The sequence below is a fragment of the Sinohyriopsis cumingii genome, chromosome 1 (assembly GCF_028554795.1).
Source record: "Sinohyriopsis cumingii isolate HCF-2022 chromosome 1, ASM2855479v2, whole genome shotgun sequence".
NCBI classification, from domain to species: Eukaryota; Metazoa; Mollusca; class Bivalvia; order Unionida; family Unionidae; genus Sinohyriopsis; species Sinohyriopsis cumingii.
Genome location: NC_142961.1, coordinates 153,848,972 through 153,872,738, shown reverse-complemented (window position 1 = coordinate 153,872,738; position 23,767 = coordinate 153,848,972). Strand labels below are relative to the sequence as shown.

General features: G+C 34.8%; 2 protein-coding genes across 2 annotated transcripts in view; one reads left to right on the top strand and one right to left on the bottom strand.

Moving 5' to 3' along the window:
- Nucleotides 1-3,959: 3,959 nt before the first annotated feature.
- LOC149808186 (uncharacterized) lies at nucleotides 3,960-9,922 on the top strand. The gene is made up of 5 exons (XM_089974384.1): nucleotides 3,960-4,218; nucleotides 6,001-6,104; nucleotides 7,816-7,997; nucleotides 8,323-8,449; nucleotides 9,250-9,922. The coding sequence occupies exons 1-5, from the start codon at nucleotides 4,080-4,082 to the stop codon at nucleotides 9,499-9,501; spliced, it is 804 nt and encodes a 267-aa protein (XP_089830510.1). The 5' UTR covers nucleotides 3,960-4,079; the 3' UTR covers nucleotides 9,502-9,922.
- A 4,760-nt stretch (nucleotides 9,923-14,682) lies between these two features.
- The window catches only part of LOC149808185 (transcription initiation factor TFIID subunit 2-like), a 134,246-nt gene continuing 125,161 nt past the window's right edge, over nucleotides 14,683-23,767 (bottom strand). Inside the window, exons 30-31 of the mRNA XM_089974372.1 lie at nucleotides 16,112-16,280; nucleotides 14,683-15,693 (exon numbers count right to left, since the gene is read on the bottom strand). Coding sequence (XP_089830498.1) covers nucleotides 15,353-15,693; nucleotides 16,112-16,280 — 510 coding nt within the window. The 3' untranslated portion in view covers nucleotides 14,683-15,352. The remainder of the gene's footprint in view (nucleotides 15,694-16,111; nucleotides 16,281-23,767) is intronic.

Here is a 23,767-nt window from a genome sequence, read left to right as displayed (position 1 = left end):
TTTTTCACGGTTATATTCGTGTTCGGCACACCAAAATACTACAGATTAGGGCCTTTTCAAGTCAGTAATGATTTCACTGTTGACCAGTGTAATCAGTAATTCCGGCAATACATTTTATCGGTCATTGTCATTGAAATAAACATACAAGTAAACAGAGCCTCCAAACTCAGTTCTAAAACGCAAGCAGTCTGAAATGCAACCAGTCTCATACTTTGCATGTTTTCCTAATGCAATGTCATGGTCAATAATATTTTTTTCTTTCTGCTCATCTAATTTGATTCTTTGATACCATCTACGTATTTTTTATTTCTTTGCTGACATTTATTGACTCATGGCCTATTCATAAAGGTTGTTAGAGTTTGGATCCAAAAAGAATGACCTCGACCGTTCAATGTAATTAGCGTTTGAATCTGAATCTCATTATCTAGATAACGTATGTGAATTGCTTTAGTGTAACAATGTGGTATTATTATAGTTCCAGGTTTCATTCCATTCTATATCATCGTGACCTCCAATCATCTTTCTGTTAAACGTTCATGTTCTATAGCTGATATCTTTAACATTGCATCATGTCATAGTCCGGGTGTTCTATACTATAGCGCAGGATTGTAATAAAGACATAACTAAATTCCTCAAAATAGCAACACTGTATCTTTATTTTAATAGTTGACATGTCGATCTACATTTTTTTCTCAGGTTTAAAAGTTTCTGAGACTTATTTAACATATTAGTAATTGTCACTTGATTTGTTTAAGTGGTGGGTAAAATGTTTCTACTGATGCTATAACAGTTTCTTTAAACTGTTTCATTATTTCGGTCAATTTTCAGCAGGTATATTTTGGGAAGCTGTTCATTAGACTGGTTGATGAATCTAACGATATCCATAAATTTGACCGTCCTTTCAAATGTAATTTCTTTTCCCATTTTATCATAATATCCACTAAGCAACCTTGCTAATGGTATTCATATTTCTTAGTTTTGAGGTATTTTTTTTTTTACCTCTTCGTCTGGATTATTTTACCTAGTTCGCTGATAAACAGATCTCTGTCATAACAGGAAAATTGTTTCTAATAAACAGTGGTATGTATTACGGATATTTAAAATTCAAATTGCATTTTGTACGTGCTAAACCTCTAGACTAACATTTAAGTGATCATTTTTGTACGTGCTAAACCTCTAGACTAACATTTAAGTGATCGTGGTCATTAACTTAATGACAGCTAATTCCGTGTCGGACACTTCCTCATCTCTTACTTTCTTTTCAGTTAAGTTTCCTCACAGATATAGCAAAATTTTTGGGACGGTCTTCATTCTTTGAACAGTACTTGTACAATTTTACCCAAACAAGGCAAAATGCTTGAACACAAGCGGTTCCTCCGTAAACAGTATGTTTCTATCTCCTGTGTGTAGATTTGAGGTACACACAAACCCCCAATGGAATGTGTGTATCTGCCTTATTGTATAGAATTGCTCCTGTATAGTCGCCTACGGAGATGATGTCTCCCAAACAGAGATCAGCAACATAGAGATGTACTCTATGTTTACCTAAGTGCACGAGCTTCTCCTGAGCGTGAGCGTGTGACGTCTATGTGACATGTTAAGCATTCAAACCTATCAAACGTCCATTTTGTACTTTCTCCTATTCTTAGTCCAGCTTTGGTATGTCAAATGTTGAATAAACGTTTAATGGCATTATCAATTTCACTCTCTTTTCAATATTGTTTAGAGATCTCGTATTATACAAATGTCTGTACTCGACTCGCTCTTCGACTTATGCGGGATGTTTCCAAGGTAACTATATTGCGTACTTTTACAGATGCATACCAATGATTTTATGCTTATTTTTGTTCAAATAAATCATACTATAATTGGGTGTTACTTTCGCAATCTATGTTCATTCGAATTTCTCTAAAAGCAATCTTATTGATAAGTCTCTCAGCATTGTTCTTCTTCGTATTTCTCAGTTATTTCTTTTAGCTGTAAACGTATTTAGTTCTTTTTTAAGTGTGTTTTAAAGCGTTGTAGTTTGTCTATGATATGCTTTGTAATGGATTCCTCTGGTCTCCATACCTTCATTTTTATATTCTCTCTCTCTCTCTCTCTCTCTATATATATATATATATATATATATATATATATATATATATATATATATATATATAAAAGATATTTTCCCAGTACATTCTGTCATGCTCAGCGTGACACGTATACATTAGATAACTTTGACATATTTAACCTTCATAAATGTTAGCTAAAGCCCATATGCACTCTTCGGTCTGTCATCTATGTTAGCAGCTATATCAGGACTTTGGGTGCGCCTGACTGTCCTCAGGGGACAGATCGCACGGCTCTTTCATTGAATCGGGAGGGTTGTAACTTTGGTTTGTTTTGACAAATGTCGTTGAATCACTTCAATTACACGGCTGAATTTAATCTTACTGGTCCGAAACGAAAAGGCATGTACTCCAGACGTAATTGAACCTGTAGGCACAGTGAGAAATTTAAGATGCAACAGAATTTCACAAGCCCGGTAATATGAAATAATGTTAACTCATATGCTTGGCACCGAGTTGATGTAATACTCCCTCGACCCGGACCAATCAATCTAATCCACTGTTATACTTGAACGAATTAATCGGTTATAGAGTGCAGGTGTGCTCAATTTATATTTATGACAAAAATGCTTCCGCATATATCTCGTATAAAATTCTGCGGAATGCGTTTGCATCACTGACCTTACCTACCAACTCTGAACATTATGTGTACTTGCAAGCAACAAGGTTTATTCCAAACAAATAACACCATTTAAATATGACAGTAGTAAAATCATGTTTCCTTATTTTTAAAACGACAATTGCGGTATTTATTTTGGCATGACTTTAGACCAGTCAGAACAATTATATAGGTCTATCTAATGATTTGCAAAGAAAAAAGTTATCTCACAAAAATAAACATATGTCTTCCGTTACAATCATATCTACTAATCCGTGTTCAATCTTTCAACTGTTACATACATGATTTAACAGTAAAATATGCATTGTGTGAAAGCCTTGTCGCGGCCCAAAGTAATTAATCTGCCATGCACAAGTGACACGAATTAAATTTCTCGCCAGCTTCTCTGGCGAGAGAGAAATCCCAAGAGCGAATACAAAGTATTTACTTTACCGGAATATCCCAGTGGCTGAAACCATATTTACTTGCAATTCTGTCTTTCATCATAACAGACAAATATTATTTTCAAGGAAAACAAAATAGTGGCGTAACAACCAGCCAAGCAACCCCTGTGTAGCAAATGTATGTGAGGGATGGGGAGAAAAAAAAAACAGACTATCAGTCAAATTAATTTTACTTGGAAGGGGAACCATAATAAAGTTTTGCGGTGTGAAAGGGCGAATTTCTTCCTATGCTATTGAAAACGACCGTTTGTATTATTATTATTATTACTGAAACAAATGCATTTTCTAATATGAAATAACTATCCTAATAAGGCAAAGGCATTAACATTCCTTTCGCACGGACTTTGCCAAAACTACGATTATGTTGATGCATATTAAATATAACATTTTAAAGAAATAAAATCAAAATCAATTTCCGAAAATGTGTATTTTCTCCAACAATTTCGCATTTGATCTCTGCATCAGTCGCGGAAATAAAATTCTGTATGATGATGCATATAGTGTTTTAGATGACGAATCAAATATAGCAACATAAAAAAAAGGATAGAAAATGTCTTACGAGATTTAAGTGACGCACTGAGTTCAAATACAAGGTAAAGATTCGTCCAACTAAATTTGAAAGTACGCAGAAAACCCCTCAGGGGGGAAACTGTTGGGACGAAGTTCGAGTTAGGGCGGAAGTGATGCCTGGGGATGCATATCAATCATGGAGTTGATTGACAAGCACGAAATAAACACCAGTAACAACCTCGTACACCCGGAAAACCTGAGATATAACGTCATCGCAGATACAGCTCAGAAGAGAAATAATTTGCCCGTCCCACCACAGGAGTTAAAAACACCAAGAACGACTGCGGATTCTTTACTACACACTAGATACAGCTTCACAAAACCGCCAGTAAGATGGCTCTCAGTGTCGCTTTTGTTTCAGCTCTGTTATGTGTTTCATTTCAAGTTATATTGGGACAAGGTCCTTTAGTTCTACCAGTGCCCGGCCCTGGAGTACCAGATGGTGTGTCTCCGTTTGGACCACCTGGAGGAGGTAAGTATTTGTGAAGGTCGCTTTATCAAAATATTATCTTCAAAATGTATTTTTTGTTTACTATAGTCTCCAGTACGCTTCGCTCACATGGCGCAAATGGTCATGTACTTCTTTCATCCACCATAATAAGCATTTACCTTGAATTATTTTGTAACTGCCGTGAGGCTATGGTAAAAAGATAAATTTTGATGCAGAAATTTTCCTCAAGATTGTTTAGTGATTGCCATGAGGACATGGCTGATCTAACGACTTCAATAAAAGTTTCCTATATTCCAAGTTGATATATTATTAGTTCACAAAACCCAAATTCTTACTCACCCTGAAAAAAAGCATCAAGAATGTGAAGAAAACAAATTACAAGACTGACAAAATGACTTACAAAGAACTCTTACAACGGACTCTTACAAAAGACTCGTAAATTCTTCTTTTTTTTAAAACTCTTACCAATGACTCTTACAAAGACTCTTCTAATTAACATGCCAAATATATCTGCAGATGTACTGGGTATCGTTACAACCTGAAAGATAATATTTTTGCTTTAAATTGGTTGTAATGAAAAACAACTAAGTGATCAATAATTTTGAAGAACTAAAATAACATCCATCAGACGCGCGAATTTGTTCATTTGTCACGCTGATGCATTTCCGGGCAGTGTTTAATATTGCTTGTATAGTAAAAGGAAAAAATCCCAACAAAAACAACTAAACAAAAAAAAAAACGGCTTCGTATGAGAGAGAGAGAGAGAGAGAGAGAGAGAGAGAGAGATCATTTGAACTAAAGATTTATTTATATGAAACATGGCAAATACTTTACCATTGTATAACTATTGACCTCGTGTTAAACGGACAAAATAATGCCCCAAGAGAGGGAAGCGGGAGTGAGTAACTTTTCAGAAAAAAGAATGGCAAATTGTGTAAAGTTCATTTTGTCGGTAAAATATTTCTTCTTGTTGCATCTTTTTGTTGTGGTAATATTACCAGATATAAAGATATACTCATTGTAAACGATATGTATCATAAACGAAAGCGGATGTATATTCTAGTTGACGGGGTGGGGTGGATGTACGGGGAGGGTAGATATTTGATTTAACAACATGTAGTAAAGTTTCTGAGTCTGATACCAAATAATTCGCACTAACTCGGTATAAAAAGCATTTTTGGCTGTTCGACTTTAGCACATTGCTATTATATTATTAAACATTTAACAATAACGTACTGAGTTGGATGAGCATATATTTTGTTGTTCTTTCTGAGCATTAAGTACAACTTCAACACATTTGTAAATAATAAAATGTCGCACTTTAAAAAAATAAAATATTGCCAAGATCAGTATAGTACCGATAAACAAAAACAATTAAGGGCTCCAAAATCATCGGACTTGGTGCTCACGAAAGCTTATGAATTTCTTCAAGTATTGTCTGTTGTCTGAAGCAATATTACATTTTATATACGGACCAGCTTCTCGCGTTTTGTTTTCGGTTAAAGATTCTGGTGTACCAAATGGTATTGTATACGGCGTCTAAATGTACCTGGGGTGACAAGTTCAGTATCATTTCTTTTATTGCTTCCATTCACACCTGGTAGAAACATGCAAAACGTTAACCAAACTTTTTTTTTGTTTGTTGCTGCTGCTATTTATGGTGGCTAATAACAAGAAAAAACATCATTTTAATTTTCTTTGTTGTGGGATCAAATCTATTATCGCCTAATACTGAAAAAATTATCACTGGTTTCTAAATGTAAATGAACGGACCTACTGTGACACTGTATTTTTGTTTTCCAGCACCTCCCTTGGTGTTGGACCGGTTCGTCTACGGTACCTGCTACTTTAACAATACATTTTCCACCATCCGTGGCAGAGTAGACATCCGTCAGGACAACCAAATTGTGAGTATAGGTTTATAATGTTCATTTATATTTATATATTATATCAGTTTATACAACATGTCATTAAACTTTACATTTATTTATTCTCGCTAATATAAGGAACATGTATTCACAAAAAAAAATTATTTAATTATCCACGCAGTGGAACCTATCCTTTGTAAAAGGTTTAGCGTGTTCAGTTTTGCCAGCAAAAATATCAAACAGAAATGGATTGACAATCTTTTGTGCGAATCCTCAAAAAATGTTAAAAGTAATGTATAGGAACAGGGCCAAAGAAATTGTAGTCGCCAGACAAACTTTAACATTTGTTGTCATAACGCACCGGTAACAATGTAACGCACTAGCAACGATATTGCTAAGTAGTGGCAACGATAAAAAAAAACAAACAAACAAAACAGTAGCAGAAGCTGGAATCATGGAGGGGGTTCGTGGTCGACTTTCGTAGTGTTTTTTATTGTTGTTTTTTTTACGGCAAGGAAATAGTTACATGGAATGTATAAAAGAATAAACTTACGACTCTTCATTTCCGTGATATTGGATTCCTGAAAAATTGGCTTTAAAACTGATCGCCGTTTGACAACCACGAAATTAAATTTGCCGTTTCAACAAAGATTTAATTTTCGTAAATTATTTTGAGGCCTGCCGAGACTTACAATACTTGTCACACAAATCAACACAATCCTAGCAGTTTTATAGGATAGATAACTTGTGTTAACTTTTTATGGCCATGACTTCCATCACAATGCATCACATCGTATGATTTTGGTAAACGGCAGATCAAACAATGCTTCCATTATGTATAAAATATCAATCGTTATTTCGTTGTATCAAAGCATATAAAAACTTCTGCAGGTTTGTTTACATCATTGTCACGGCGTTTCGTGTGACTTTACGACGGTCTAAACCGTACTCAGAGTTGTTAAAATGTATTGACTTTATTTTCATTGAATTTCTTTGTCTCGTTTTTGTCAGATTCGCTTTAATTTGTGCAGTAAAAAAAACATGTTAGCATTTACAAAAGGACGATACAATCCATAGAACGCAAACTCATTAAATAGAACAAGCCTCTTTAACCTTGTATCTACTGGCCCATCTGGTTCGGTGCATTCTGGGAGCATTACCAAGGTAAAAACACCAAAATAAAATAAAAATATATAACAAAATAAACAATAAAATACATTTAAAAACATCAAGTAATGGGTAAAGAAGGAAATTCATCTTCTAAACTGTGACTAACGTTGACATTTTTGTTGTTACGACACGGGCTTGCAGTTGTTGTAGGGTTTAACGCCATTTTTCAGCACAAGATAGGCTGTACATGGCGGCCAGTATAAATGGTGGAGGAAGAACCTGGAAAAGACCCGGGAAGAAAAAAAAAAAAACACTGACCCACGAGAAGCTACTGGCAAGCTTTTTCACATACCCACAATGGCCGAATTCGAGACTCGAACTCACGTAGACAGAGGTGAGATGGCAATGATCAGTAACGGTGAGCGTTTTAAAACGCTCGCCCACCCCACAGGATTGCGGTAGAGGGTGGGGAAATATGATTTATGAGGCGTCAACTGCTTGGTCAAGACCTAAACATGGGTGACGTGACGATTTTTCTAGAAATTACATTAAATATTATTTAGGGTAACCATGACCATACAAGAGTTTGTTAACGTATAAGGGTTGATATGCGTTGTTATTAAAGCTTTAATAACTTCAGCAACCCCCGAGGATAGACGTGCGTGTGCAGGTGGTGGGTTTGGAGCAGACGCTGATGAGTGATATGGAACACGGGCTGCACGTGCATGAGTGGGGAGACGTGTCCAACAACTGCTATAATGCAGGACCCCACTTTGATACTGATCAACGTTCATTCCACGGAGGTCCTAATGGTATAGGAAGGTATGAATTCATCCTTAGATTGCTCTGTGTCTTTGTCCTCCTGGCTAGTAATTTCCAACTTTTTTAGCAGTATAATTCTTAACTTTTAGTGAGTTCTGCTGCTAAAATCTGAGATTTAGTCATTTGGATATCCCATAATATAGAAATAGTATATTCACGCAAAAGCTAAACTTAAAGTTTATACGTTTCCCAGCATGTAATGATACGGATTGGGGGAAAGATGAGAAACCGGACATCTACATCTCTTTGGACCAAAACAACTACCATCATGACCTCTCTTACTATTTCAAATCTAAGAACCGTATTTCTTTTGTTGCTATTCCAGAACAAACCGCCATGACGGTGATTGGGGAAACCTGAAACAGAGCAATGCCGGTGTGATTAACACCCAATTCCAGGTGCAGGGAATGTCCCTTACTGGGGACATAGGCATCCAAGGTCGAGCCATCGTGGTAAGATAAAGCAACCAATACAGCAATGGTGACACGTTATATACGATTCAATACAGTCTTAGTATTAAACATCTAGGCACTCGGAGAAAAAAAATTTTGTTGGGGGAGGGGACGCAGTTTTTATATTTGATAAAAGTGTTGTCTGTTTGTTGTCAAGATACTCCATAAATTGCACATTTTTTCCATGTTAACCACTATGGACTCGGGTTACAAAATAAGCACTTTTTCTATTCTCCCCTGGACCGTACCTACGGCCTAGTGGCTAGAGCGTCCGCCTCGGATACGGTAGGTCGTGGGTTCGAACCCCGGGCGAGTCATACCAAAGACTTATAAAAATGATACTAACAGCCGCGTCGCTAGGCGCTCAGCATTAAGAGGTTTGTGTTAGGATTGGTCGGTCTGATGTCAGGAGTTGACTGGGACCGTCTTCCAGAAGCTCCTGCACTGTAAACATTTTCAGGACATAATTTTAACTGTAAAGAAAACTTACTCTAATATTTGTTCAGTATGTTTTATGCTCAGTTACAGAAATGGTGTGTGTGTGAGCACTGGACCTTCATTTTAATAAAAAATTTAAGTTGCACTCCTGATATCAAACTATGTTAATAGCTTATTGATTGCCTGCATATGAATAAACAGTGTGGAAAGACCTATGTATCTCAATATCTGCTTTACAATCTGTTATTTATGAAATGATTTTGTTTATGAAATAACCAATCAAAAGCTAACAAGTCATTCTTCAAAATGGAAACATCCTGGTGAAATTTAAAAAATGTTTTAATATACTGCCTCCTTTTTAGTTGAAGGAGGGGCGAGATGATCTGGGCAGAGGTGGTAATCCCAGCAGCCTCCAGACCGGTAATTCAGGACGTCCCATTTCCTGCTGTCCTATTGGCCTGGCTGACGCAACCAACTGGAATAACCCACTCATCCAAAATGGACAGTTTGTAGGTCAAACCAATGGATTTAACACCTTCAACAGTGGAATAAATGGGATGAATGGAATGAATAGCTTCAACACAATGAATGGTCAAGCCAACTTTATGGGTTAAACAAGCTGATATAAAATGACTTTAACTCTTTCTGTGCCAGCATTTCCACAATTTCATAAAATGACTTTAACCCTTTCTGTGCCAGCATTTCCACAATTTACCATAAAGAAATATCACAATGATATTTTTTATTATTTGATCTTCAGACAACTTGTAACAGGTTAAGAGCTTTGCACTTTCTAAAATAAATATCTCAGAAATTCATCTAGCATATAGTTTGACACTGACTTTCAGAGACACTGATAATGGATAACTTTAGTAGCATAATGGATTGAAGACATCTAAACCCATAAGAAGCAATACTTTCAATGTTCAAATATGCTCTTTGCTGTAAGAAACTTTTTTTGTCAAATATGTGGTGAGAATGTAAGCTAGTTCATTGTATTCCTTCTTTGAAAAAAATAATAAAATAAGAACTTGAGCTATTCCTTTCAGAGAATTAGTCTTTCTTTAATGTAAACAGAGCTTTTCTTGTTCAATATTTACATTCTGAATTCTTTACGTTATATTTGTCATTATAGTCTGTACTTAACCATAGGAAATAAAAACCTAATGTCATCATACACACCTCTATTGATCCAACAAAGACCATGACATTTACTCAAGCTGAATTGTCTTACAGTAAAATGTCCAGATTTTCTGATGCTGTCGATAAGAATTGATCTAGCTAATCAAGATCAATTTGCTATCTTAGAGATGCTTCCTATCAATCAAATATTTTAATAAAATTCATTTACAATACTGATAAACAAAAGAAGCTGGTTAAAATTTCAACCTCTTTAATATAAATTTCACCTTATATCATATACTGAATTATATTTCGAGTTGCTGATATGCAACGAATCCCAGTTTTATGATTGAAACATATGTATTTCAGGCCTTGTCTGAAAGTATGGCGATATGGAATCATTAAAAAAAATTTATTGTAGGAAACAATGATAAAATTCTGGTGTTTTTTTATAAATTGATAGGTATTAATAAAAAGATATTTTCACTATAATGCCTAAATTTTAACAGCTTTCATTTTCCTAATTTGAATTCAGCTTGTTCTTACAATAAAGTTACTGCCAAACTACTGTTTGAATAACTTACCATATCAGTAATTAAATATAACTTACCATATCAGTAATTAAATATAACTTACCATATCAGTAATTAAATATAACTTACCATATCAGTAATTAAATGTAACTTACCATATCAGTAATTAAATATAACTTACCATATCAGTAATTAAATATAACTTATCATATCAGTAATTAAATATAACTTACCATATCAGTAATTAAAAATAACTTACCATATCAGTAATTAAATATAACTTACCATATCAGTAATTAAATATAACTTACCATATCAGTAATTAAATATAACTTACCATATCAGTAATTAAATATAACTTACCATATCAGTAATTAAATATAACTTACCATATCAGTAATTAAATATAATATACCATATCAGTAATTAAATATAACTTACCATATCAGTAATTAAATATAACTTAGGAAATATAGGATTTCTGGGTCCATGCCTATTTTTAACAAAGAGATTATATTTGACAATTATATTAAAAATTTTACCTGTAAAAAATTCTTTCTCCTACAATTGGCTGAAAAAATATGGCTTTGGTACGATGAAAATAGATATGTTGAAATATTTTTCTATGACCAGGGTGGCTAAGAGAATGACTGATAGTTTACATTGCAGTGTTAGGGATAACGTTATGAGTAACATATGCTAACTGTTACCCATACATTTTGTAGGAAATACTTTAATCAACAGCAGGGCATAGGACACATATTGTAAATTATTATGTTTTATGTTAAATACAAGAAATGTAATAATGAACAACATAGTCATATGCAACATTCAACTTGTGTATAAATCTACAAACTGGCATGCTATTGAACTAAATAAAAAAATATCCCAATCAATTTTGCAGCATTCTTCATTTATTTTATAAATGATTTATTGAACTATTACACTCAACGGTCACCAGTACAATTGGCTTAGCAAGTGACTATACATTATACAATATATAAAATTTATAACATCCTGCCATGAGATCACATAGCAAATACCTTGAACTTGGAAACTTTAGGGACATGGTGATCCATGGTGTTAAGAACCAAAGTACAGTATATAGTGATTCTAAGAAACAAAAAAGGCCTCTGCAGGTACAAGACCACTAATAAATTTACAGCCAGAGAACCAGTCAAAAGGAAGCGTGTTCAACATCTGCAGGTATCAGACCACTAATTAATTTACAGCCAGAGAACTAGTCTAAAGGAAGCGTGTTCAACATCTGCAGGTATCACACCACTAATTAATTTACAGCCAGAGAACCAGTCTAAAAGAAGCATGTTCAACATCTGCAGGTATCAGACCACTAATTAATTTACAGCCAGAGAACCAGTCTAAAGGAAGACTGTTCAACATCTGAATATGTACTAATTAGCTAGTAAATAGATTTTCTTCTTCTTCTCCATTATTCATTTCATGAACTTCAATCTATGTATTATAGTTGACAGCAAAGTATTTACTTTTATTTTGATATCCTGTATTTTATTTCCTACTGACAAAATGTCTTAAGAACTTCTGGTGCAAGGGTGTGTGCAGGCTAGAGGGTTGTCCTAACAGCATAAGGCTAAAAAAACCCCGCGATTTTCAAGGATGAAATTTTTTCTCTTAGTCTTATGAATGGAAGCACATGTGATTTATATGCCAATCTAATGCATCAATTATTTTTATTTTGAAATATACTAAAGTCAAGTTGTATTGGAAATTAATTATTGGTCTGATCCCTGTAACCATGTTTCCTGGCAGTATATTATCATGATCATAAAGAAATCTGATCTCTTGGATTCATGTTTTTTGGGGGAATCTGAACTTCAGCATATTAGAGTTATCAGAAATTGTTAAAGCCTTGAGTTTGGCTCTTCCTTCATTAAGTAAACTTTTCAAAGAGTTTAAAACTTCACCAATTTTTAATTTCTAATTTTGTTTCCAAAATCAAGCTTCTAGGACACAGAAGATTCCATGGAATGCTATGTCTCATCTGCTCCACTGTGGCATTTCAAAAATCCTTAAAAAGTCATACATTATGTTTCTGTGACCTACATGTGCCCTTGGTGAGTAGTACCCTCAAAAATGAATACACCCATCATGAATGTATCCATCATGAATGTATATCCAACAGTATGAGAGAAACTGAGTTAAATGTAAAAACACAATACATATACATGTGTAGAATGCAGGTCACCATGACCAACAATGACCTCTTGTGAGTTGTACTGTATACACAACAGTATTTGAGAATATACGCTAAATGCAACAACTTAATGTTGATGCTGATAACATTGGAAGAAAAAAAAACTGAATCCTCCGTCTCTCCAATGCTTTGCTGGTGATGCAGAAATATGTTGTTGTTGTTGTTGTTGTTGTGGGGTTTAACGCCATTTTTTCAGCACATGATAGGCTATACATGGCGGCCAGTATTATTGGTGGAGGAAGAACCCGGGAAAACCCCAGAAAGAACCACCGACCCACGAGAAGCTACTGGCAAGCTTTCTAACATACCCACATTGGCTGAATCTTAGACTCGAACCGCCGCAGACAGAGGTGAGATGGCAGTGATCCGTAACGAAAAGCGCTTTAGACCACTCGGCCACTCGGGGCCCCGCAGAAATATGTAATGATTGACAAATGGCATATTCTGTCTATGGCATTATGATATTACCTGCTGATTGTATTTCAGTATACATGGCATTATGATATTACCTACTGATTGTATTTGAGTATACATGTCATTATGATATTACCTACTGATTGTACTTGAGTATACATGGCATTATGATATTACCTACTGATTGTATTTGAGTATACATGGCATTATGATATTACCTACTGATTGTATTTGAGTATACATGGCATTATGATATTACCTACTGATTGTATTTGAGTATACATGGCATTATGATATTACCTACCGATTGTACTTGAGTATACATGGCATTATGATATTACCTACTGATTGTATTTGAGTATACATGGCATTATGATATTACCTACTGATTGTACTTGAGTATACATGGCATTATGATATTACCTACTGATTGTATTTGAGTATACATGGCATTATGATATTACCTACTGATTCATATGCTTTTTAACCTGACTGAATAGCATTCTCTATGGTCGAAAACTATACAAGATTGAGTGAATCTGAAAATGAGATATTTTAAATCATAGACATAGCTTTACTTTTTTATCAGACTCTTACTAGTACCTGAGGAAGATGCAGCTTCTAATCATTATATTTCCAATTAGTTAAATGTTTGAAATACTGTACATACTCGTGTGTAAGTTGAGCCCAACAGCAAACCACATAGACCTGCATCCGTCATCACATAAAGTGCCAGAAGACCTGGGTATATGCAGTTTGTTTGGATTAATCAGTAGAAGAAAACCCAACATAGATCCTGATCTACTAATGCATTATGTGACTGCAGATTGGTGTCTATAAAGTTTGTACTTGGACTTGTACACGAGTATATCCAGTACTGGAACAGGTCTTAAAAACAATGCAACTGTCTTTTCTGTTAGACATAAACATCAAAATGTTGGGAAAGTCATCAAGAAGCAAAATGCTTTTCGTAAAATAATATGTGTAAATAAAAAATCTGCTTCTTCTTTAAGTTTACTACCATTAAATACCCCAAATGCACCACCAAAATGAATGACAAGTAACATTTTCAACAAATTAACAACTGCATTAACTCCCTTGATTTAGGCTTGGTTTGATGTCATTCCAGAAGGAGCCAATTATCCATTATAGATGAGATGTCTTGAAATAAAATATTGAATCATATCAAGTAAAAAGAATTTTGTTTGCATGCTGAATATAGTCACAACTTGTAATGGTAACCAGAAAAAAGGGCAAAATTGTGTTGTGTTTCTTAATTTCTGAAGAAAGGAAAGAAAATATGGTTCTGTCAATTATAACTCATTCAACAAGGAAGTATCATAAAGAACTATTTAAGTACAATAAAACCTATCTTGAGTGACCATCCCTTCTGCCAGCAAAAATGGTCCCTCAAGACAGGTGGTCCCTCATAACAGGTCTGTGCAAGACAGTCAGTGTCAAAATCAAATTTTAAGAAAGAAAAATGCCCATAATTAATGTACAAATATTTATTCTTTATTTGTAGTACTTTTCAAATAATTACATGCATTCATATAAAACAAGAGTCCCTAGAAGAGTATTATGCTCTACTGTCCAAAAGGATACCATAAGAAGTATAAAAGGCGTTCATTCTCTTTATACCTGCATGTTACTAGAGAAAATATCCTTTTCAAAACACAACTTGATGCTGAAGAGCACAAAGAAAAGTCTTAGTTACACTTCTTTTGATCCCAAGATCTGATTCTAAGATTCCTCAGGATACATACAAATATCCCAGATCCTAAAATTCCCCAGGATACACACAAGTATCCTAGATACCAAGATCTGATCCTAAAATTAGCCAAAACATACGCACATATATTCTGGTCCAAAGTTTTGATCCTAAGATTCTCCATGATACATACATGTACCCCAAATCCCAAGTTTTCATCCTTACATTCTCCAGAACGTGTATCCCAGATCACAAGTTCTGCTACCAAGATTCCCCAAGATGCACACATGTATCCTAGATTCCGATTCTGATCCTAAGAATCCCCAATATGCATAAATGTATATAAGTTCTGATCCTAAGAATTTTCAAGATGCACACATGTATCCCAGAAAACAACATCCACTACTTTAATGCCTCTCAACCTCTCCATATTCTTTTTAAAGGATAGTGTATCATATTATTTCAAACTCGGGAGAGCTAGGTGCCGACTCTTGTGACAACTCTACAGGTGAGGCGGTGGTGCCAGGACTGAACTGTGATGAACTGTCTCTATGATCTCTCATTCTCTCTGATTTTTCAGACTTACTTCTGTCTTTCTCCTGTTTTTCATGTTTATGTTTGTGTTTGTGTTTATGTTTGTTCTTTTTCTTCTTCTTTTTGTTCTTGTGATGTTTGCTGCTGCTTCCATCTGCCTCAGCTGAGGGTGTTGTGCATGGCTGCTCAACAACAACGCTATTACTAGCAATTGCTGCAGTAAAAAGACCGCTGAAGGAAGTCAGAGTATCTGTTCTCACTGAAACAGAGAAAAAATGCTTGGAATTTTTTAAAACAAGGTGTAAACAAATACATGTAGGGATCACACATATACTGCTATGTGCAAATTATGACAAGTTATAAGAAATCTTTTTCAGTGCTATTAAACTTTAAAATGGTTATACCAGTAAATGGCTTTGGCATACAAAAAAACCCCACGAAGTTTTATGTTTTGCTCAAGATGAATGCTGCTGCCCCTCTTCAACTCCTGAATTTACAAACTGCAAATCTTTTGACATAACATTTAACTCTGGTTCATCGTTGCTATTAAATTCCCATTAAAATCTTATAAAATTTAAATGGGAGATGATACTGTCTAAACTTCATTCTAAAGCTGTTATCTGACAGCCATATGAATATCACTAAGTTGTAAAGTTTATTTTTATGGTTAAGCTCACCTGCAGGGGTTTTAGGGAGTGTGAAAGAGGAGGACTCGCCCATAGGGGAGGAGTCTTCGTCTGAGTCTTCACTGAGTCGACTCATGCTCATGCTCACACTCTCTACGGGAGGCAGACCTGGACCATCTGCTCTAGTTGGCGTGGAAACACCTTCATCCTCTGACTTCACCTGCAGGGGGGAAAAGAAAACAATTTTTGGATCTGGAGAATGATACAAATATACAAGACATTTCAAACATGGAATATGGCTCACATTAATCCTGTAAATTATGCACAATAATGGTATTACATGATTGCTCTCCATTTTAGAAGTTTTACTCTAGTCCCAGGGAAAGCATACTACAATATATAATCAGTCCAACATGCATGAATAAAAAGGATTCATATTAATACCATTGAAAAGATACGAAATTAAGAAAACTCCAAGATCGGTCCTATAACCGTCTATCTTTGCCACAAAGCTGAGAAGATGCAGGTGATTCAGGATACTTACAAAGTCACAGTCTGCATAACATACATGAAGATACGAAATTTAAGCTTTTATATCTGTGTTGATATCTCAATATAGATATAAGAATAGGTCAAAGTGACTTTGCTTTTTCCATGGTGATGTAATTTTCATTGAGATGTATCCACATGTTATGAATACTGTACAAAATAAATAAGAGTTATGTCAGCTTGAGTTAGGTTCAAGAATAACAGGAACTGAAGAAAATAAATATAAAAGATCTGGGGAATTTCATAACTTAAACTGAACTGCTGACCTAAACATCTTGGCAGCTCAAAGACAGATCATCAATCCAATAAGATCGAAAACTACTCTGAATCCATCTAAATAATCTAAGTACACATAAATAATCTAAGTACACATAAATAATCTAAGTACACATAAATAATCTAAGCACACATATGGAAAAACATTAAGGTGTGTTGATACAGATCAAGCGATATAAGAGAGATTGAATTTTCTGTGATTTAGTGAATGAGGGAAGCATTAAGATACACTAGACAAAATGCAAAGGTACCTTCATGTAGATACACATATAAATCGAGTTAAAAACATAGGACTTATTTCATCAGACAAATTCTACATAATCATTTATTTTATTCCCTCTATATATGAAAAATACCTGAAATTTACAGAAAGAAAAAGATTTCTATGCATACAGTACAATTTAAATTTTAAAAGTACAGAACCAGTTCAGACTCAATTTGCTGATGCAGCAGTATTATACACGACCTTGAGAGTTCAAGTAGAATACTTGTACATGTTTTACAGGACAGGAAGAGGAAATGAAGTGCACTTTGTTTTGATTGGCTACTTGGCATCCACCAATACTTCATGAGGAAGACGACAATAAGGATATAATATAAGATATATCATGCAGCCTTGCTGTAGGCATGACAAACGTGCATGTGATTTATTACACACATAATGTCAGTTTATTTTTTACTCATGGGTGTAATGTAATTTAAGGACCCCATTTGCTCACTTAAAATTTTTTAAAATCCAACTGCAAACAGCATAGATCCTGATCTACCAGCATATTATGCAGTTTGCATTCAAATTATAAGCGAGTCTATACTGCAAAAGTACTAATTAGAACAGAAAAAAGGTCAAGATACATGATTAGAAAATGGTTAATTGATGGTAGTGTGACAGCGACATTTGTGTATTGAGAAAGAGAGAGACTGATTTCCTAGAAATTTATATTTATTTATTATTTCCATTTTACTGAAAGTTAATGTTTATACGTGTATAAAGTTGGGGATGTGATTAATTGGGATGTTAAAGTATAAGGCAACCTTAATGCACATTATCAGCATGTATATAAGGGCAGGTTGTTTTAAATTTTTTATTACTAAAACACCCTAAGATGCCTAATGGTCTAATGCCATAGATTTTAAATGAATAACTTAGTATAGTATCTGTCTGTCTGTCTGTTAATTTATCTGCATCATAAATTAATATGAAAATGACACAAGTTCTGTGAAATTTCAGGCCTGCCTCTCCAACAAAGATTGGCAAGTGTAGTTAATTTAATTACATTGCCTAATAAAACAAGATGCTATTCTTCCAAATGGTCAACAATCTCTCTACGTCTTTCCGACTTATCATTATATATATGAACTTTATGACATTTTAAACTCAAATTAATGAGCCAGACTGTGCCTCAGGGTCATCTACAGGGTGGAAGTACTGATACTGAAAAGATGGAAATGAGCCAGACTGTGCCTCAGGGTCATCTACAGGGTGGAAGTACTGATACTGAAAAGATGGAAATGAGCCAGACTGTGCCTTAGTTTTATCTAAAGGCTAGAAGTGCTGGTATTGGACAAAAAGTGTTTACTCATGCCAGAGTTCATTATTATGCCAGTTTAATGATATCACAGTTCATTAGTACGTCAGCAATTACCTTGAAAGGGTAACAGACCATGCAGATTTTCAAGTAACCTTGAAAGGGTAACAGACCATGCAGATTTTCAAGTGACCTTGAAAGGGCAACAGACCATGCAGATTTTCAAGTGACCTTGAAAGGGTAACAGACCATGCAGATTTTCAAGTGACCTTCAGCTTGTGTTGTGTGGATAGATTGAGCAATGCTTATTGTTTACTGGTATTAGTGTTACTTACAGTCTAATAGTGAGAGAAATAAAACTCTTATGTTTGTAAACTTATTTCAATTCTTAACTGTTTTTAAAAAAATGATTTGTGTGCATTTTGTATTACTACTATTATTCTACTTAATGGTACCTTCATGTGGCACATTTGTGTGTTATCATACTACTATTATTCTACTTGACAGTACCTTCATGTGGCACATTTGTGTGTTAGGTTATCATACTACTGTTATTCCACTTGACAGTACCTTCGTGTGGCACATTTGTGTGTTATCATACTACTGTTATTCCACTTGACAGTACCTTTGTGTGGCACATTTGTGTGTTATCATACTACTGTTATTCCACTTGACAGTACCTTCGTGTGGCACATTTGTGTGTTAGGTTATCATACTACTGTTATTCCACTTGACAGTACACGTACCTTCGTGTGGCACATGTGTGTGTTATCATACTACTGTTATTCCAGTTGACAGTACCTTCATGTGGCACATTTGTGTGTTATCATACTACTGTTATTCCACTTGACAGTACCTTCGTGTGGCACATTTGTGTGTTAGGTTATCATACTACTGTTATTCCACTTGACAGTACACGTACCTTCGTGTGGCACATGTGTGTGTTATCATACTACTGTTATTCCAGTTGACAGTACCTTCATGTGGCACATTTGTGTGTTATCATACTACTGTTATTCCACTTGACAGTACCTTCATGTGGCACATTTGTGTGTTATAATACTACTGTTTTTCCACTTGACAGTACCTTCGTGTGGCACATTTGTGTGTTATCATACTACTGTTATTCCACTTGACAGTACCTTCATGTGGCACATAATTATTTTCCACTCAATCATATAATCATGTGTCAAATTTTTGTGTTATCATATTACTATTGTTCCACTCAATCATGCATCAAATTTGTTTGTTATCGTATTACTATTGTTCCACTCAATGTTACCTTTATGTGGCATATCTTCTGTGTATGTTGTACTATTATTGTTCCATTTAAAGGTACCTTCATGTGGCACATTTGTATTTTATCATGCTACTATTGTTCCTTTTAATGACATCCTCATGTTGCACATTGTTTTTTTTAACTGAAATAAAAAATCTTGACCTCTTGTAATCTTGTTTTGTTAATGCATTTTGTCAGCTGTGTAAATTGGACAGAAGTTGAACTGTACTTCTAAGCTCAAAGACCTCTTCTTCCCTGATGGCAAACTTTTTCATCAAACTAGTTAATACAGTATCTCTTTTGAATAAACTAAATGAATATGAAATATTAAGTATATGTATACTTGGTAGGCGTGATTATGATATTAACATGATATGTTGACTATTGTTTTCAATCTGTATTTAAGAGAATATTTGTTTAAAATATAAGTTTAGAACTTCACTGAAAAAAATAAATAAAAAAGACATTTAAATGTTACATGTATAAATGGTGGTAAAACTACGATGTAAACACAATTTTATTCCTGTGGTCATACATCTAATGTGTATTACATGTATGTTATTTTATACATGTCTATGAAAACATTTGTTTTGGTGATTATCGTGTAACTGGATTGAATAAAATTTAACTGAACTGAATGAAGTAGTCAATACAATGGAGTATTAAAATCCCAATGCTTTCTTATCAGCAATATTGTTGAGACGTTAGCATTAAACTTTAGTTTAGACTTCAAACAAATTCTAAAATTTGTATTCAGAAACAATCTTTCTACTCTTGCAACCAATATGTCCACTATTTACTTTAGCTCCACACACTCTTATTTCATTAAGAAATTGTTCCCGTTCATTTATAGAGAATAAAATAAAGTAAAACTGTGCAATAAGACCATCAATGGGACTTATGAAAAGTGGACATATTCAAAGAGTGGTCTTAATATCAGAGTATTATGTATTCATACATACATACATTGATACATGCAAACATCTATATATATATATATATATATATATATATATATATATATATATATATATATATATATACATACACACACACATACATACACAGATACATGCAACATCTATATTATTATTATTATTGTGTGCAGTGCATGCTCAGCCATTTAACTGTGTCATCAGCAACATGCAGAGCCTGCAGTCAACTGGGGAACTTTGTCAGTGGAGAGTTTTTCACAATGTGTGAAATGGTCTGAAGAGCTCCACAGCAACAGGAAGAGTTAGCGGCCTGGCCCCATCGGACAAGGTTGACTGCACAATGCCCCTGTCCTGTCTGAAAGTGGTTCAGTGTGGTCCATAGATGACGTGGGAGGTTGAAGCTCACGGGGGCATACAGATGGCTCAACTACGAGGTAGTGGTTTACAACATCTGTTGAAGACCACTTGACACTCCATGCTGAAATAGCTATCATATCCTCCGGTAATGGACCTAACCAGACTGGGCGTATTGAAGTCAGGCAGACTACTGAATGTAAGGTGATGTCCATGTACAGTGGAAGTTTCTCACTAGCATAGACCTTAGCCAACACTTTTGTACTTGCTTCCTGGCGATGCAGACGTAGAGGAGGAATATTGCTGAGTACCGGCAGCCATGGTAAAGGAGTAGGGCATGGTGTTTCATTGTTGTGTTGAGCTGGACATCAATTAACTTGGTGTGGGATGACTAAGCCCAGACAGGATTTTTATTTTTCATCTTGCCAATGAAAGTAAGGGGGTTGTGGTCACTAAACACAATAATCGAAGAAGAAGCTGAACTAAGGTAAACTTCAAAATGTTGTAATGCCAATATCAAAGCCAAACATTCCTTCTTGACTGTTGAATAATTTCTTTGGTGCTTATTTAATTTTGTAGAGAAACAGCATACTGGATGATCAATACCATTTTCATCTTCTTGAATCAAAATTGCTCCAACCCCAACATCACTTGCAACAACAGACAGATTAAATGATTGGGTGAAATTTGGAGCTGTAAGAACTGGCGCGCTTTTAAGTATGGCTTTCAACTTGTCCAAAGGAACTAGTTTTTCTTACTCAATAAATCTGTCAGGGGTTCAGCAATTATAGAAAAACTGGAACAAAATTTTCGATAGTATCCAGCCATACCTAAAAATCACATCAGTTGCTTTTTATTAACAGGCATAGGAAATTCAAAGATAGCCTTGACCTTAGCATCTATAGGTTTAACTTGTCCATGTCCCATGATGTGTCCTAGAAAGGTTACACTAGCACAGCAGAACTCACTTTTAGATAAATTAATTGTCAAACATGCATCTGTGAGTCTGTCAAAGAATTTCCGAAGTGTTGCTAAATGTTCTTTCCAGGTGTTGTTGTAGATGATGACATCATCAATGTAAGCAACACAGTTGTCTATACCACAGGTAATCATATTCATGAGATGTTCCAATGTACTTGGCAACTCTTTCATCCCAAACAGTATTACTTTATATTAGGTAAAGTCCATCTGGAGTCGAAATTTCCTTTGCTCTTTCTGTTAGTAGAATTTGCCAAAATCCTTTCAGAAGGTCAAATTTGGTGACATACTTGGCATTCCCGATCTTATCAATACAGTCATCGATTCTTGGTAATGGGAATGAATCTATTTTTGTCACACTATTCACCTTTCTATAATCAGTACACATACGGAAAGTTTTATCTGGCTTTGGAACAAGTATGCATGGTGAACTCCAGTCACTTAAACTGGGCTCTATAAAATCATTCTCCAGCAAACATGAATTTCTTTTTTCAAGTATTCCTGTCTGAGAGGGTTCATCTGGTATGGGTGTTGTTTGACAGGTTTAGAATTTATAATATCAGCATCATGGAAAATATTGTTTGTTCTTGTAAGAACATCTTGAAATAAGTGCTCATATTCAAATAATAACTGTTTAAGTTCATTTCTTTCTTGCTCTTGCAAATGTGAAAGTTTCTGGTCCAGATCTTTCATAATTTCTGAATTCCGAAGATTTGTCACTCCAATTTCAATAGAATCCGATGATATTCCTTCACTTAAATCTTCACTGAGTGGGACAGGTACAACTAAATTAATTGTATGTTTTAACTAGCTATCTCTTTCAATATACTGGTACTCCTATAACTTATTTACATCCCAGGAGCATTAATATTATGATTTAACTCATTCATTTTCTTCTTAATTGTATAAGGGCTGTAATATCTAATCTGAAGAAAAATTTGAAGAATGAGCAAGAGAGACAGAACTCCATTATTACAAAACTCAAAACTTCTCTCCACAATAGTTCTGTCAAACCATAATTTTACCTTTGACTTGAACTGCTGAATACCAAATTCAAGCATAAAAGGCTGGAAAGTTCCAGATCTAAAATTTGAACCATGACCAGATTGGACAGAGTTGGGAAAGACAAAATGAGTAAAAATCTTTATCAAAGTCTTAATATTCCTCAAAGGAATTGCCTCTGGAAACCTTGTTGACACATACATAATGGTCAACAGGTATTGGTTACCTGATTTGGTCTTAGGTAAGGGACCAACACAATCTACCATAATTCTACTAAATGGTTTGTCAAAGGCAGGAATAATTTGAAGATGACCCTTGGGAATTTTCTGATTTGGTTTTCTTACCATTTGACAGGTATGACAAGATCTACAGTATTTACTAACATCACTTTTGATTTTTGGCCAAGAGAAGTGAGTTAAGATCTTGTGATAAGTTTTATTGATCTCTAAATGACCAGCCAATGGAGTTTCATGGGCCAGACTAAATATTTCCTGTCTATAAGGTTTCAGAACAACAATTTGACAGTTCACTGACCATTCGTATCAGCAGGTACCTCAGGAGGTCTCCATTTTCTCATAAAAATTTAATTTTTAATGAAATAACAGACAGGAACTTCAGTAGCTTCATTTTCACTAATGGCCCTTAGAAACAAACAGAAACAAACAGGAGATCTCAGGATCTTTTTCCTGTTCGACGATTACCCTTATTAGAATAAAGATAATGAGTCATTAAAAGAGGATCACTGTGATCAATACCTTCTGATTGATCCGAACAAGTAGTGATTGTGTCCTCATCAAAAGCCTGACCA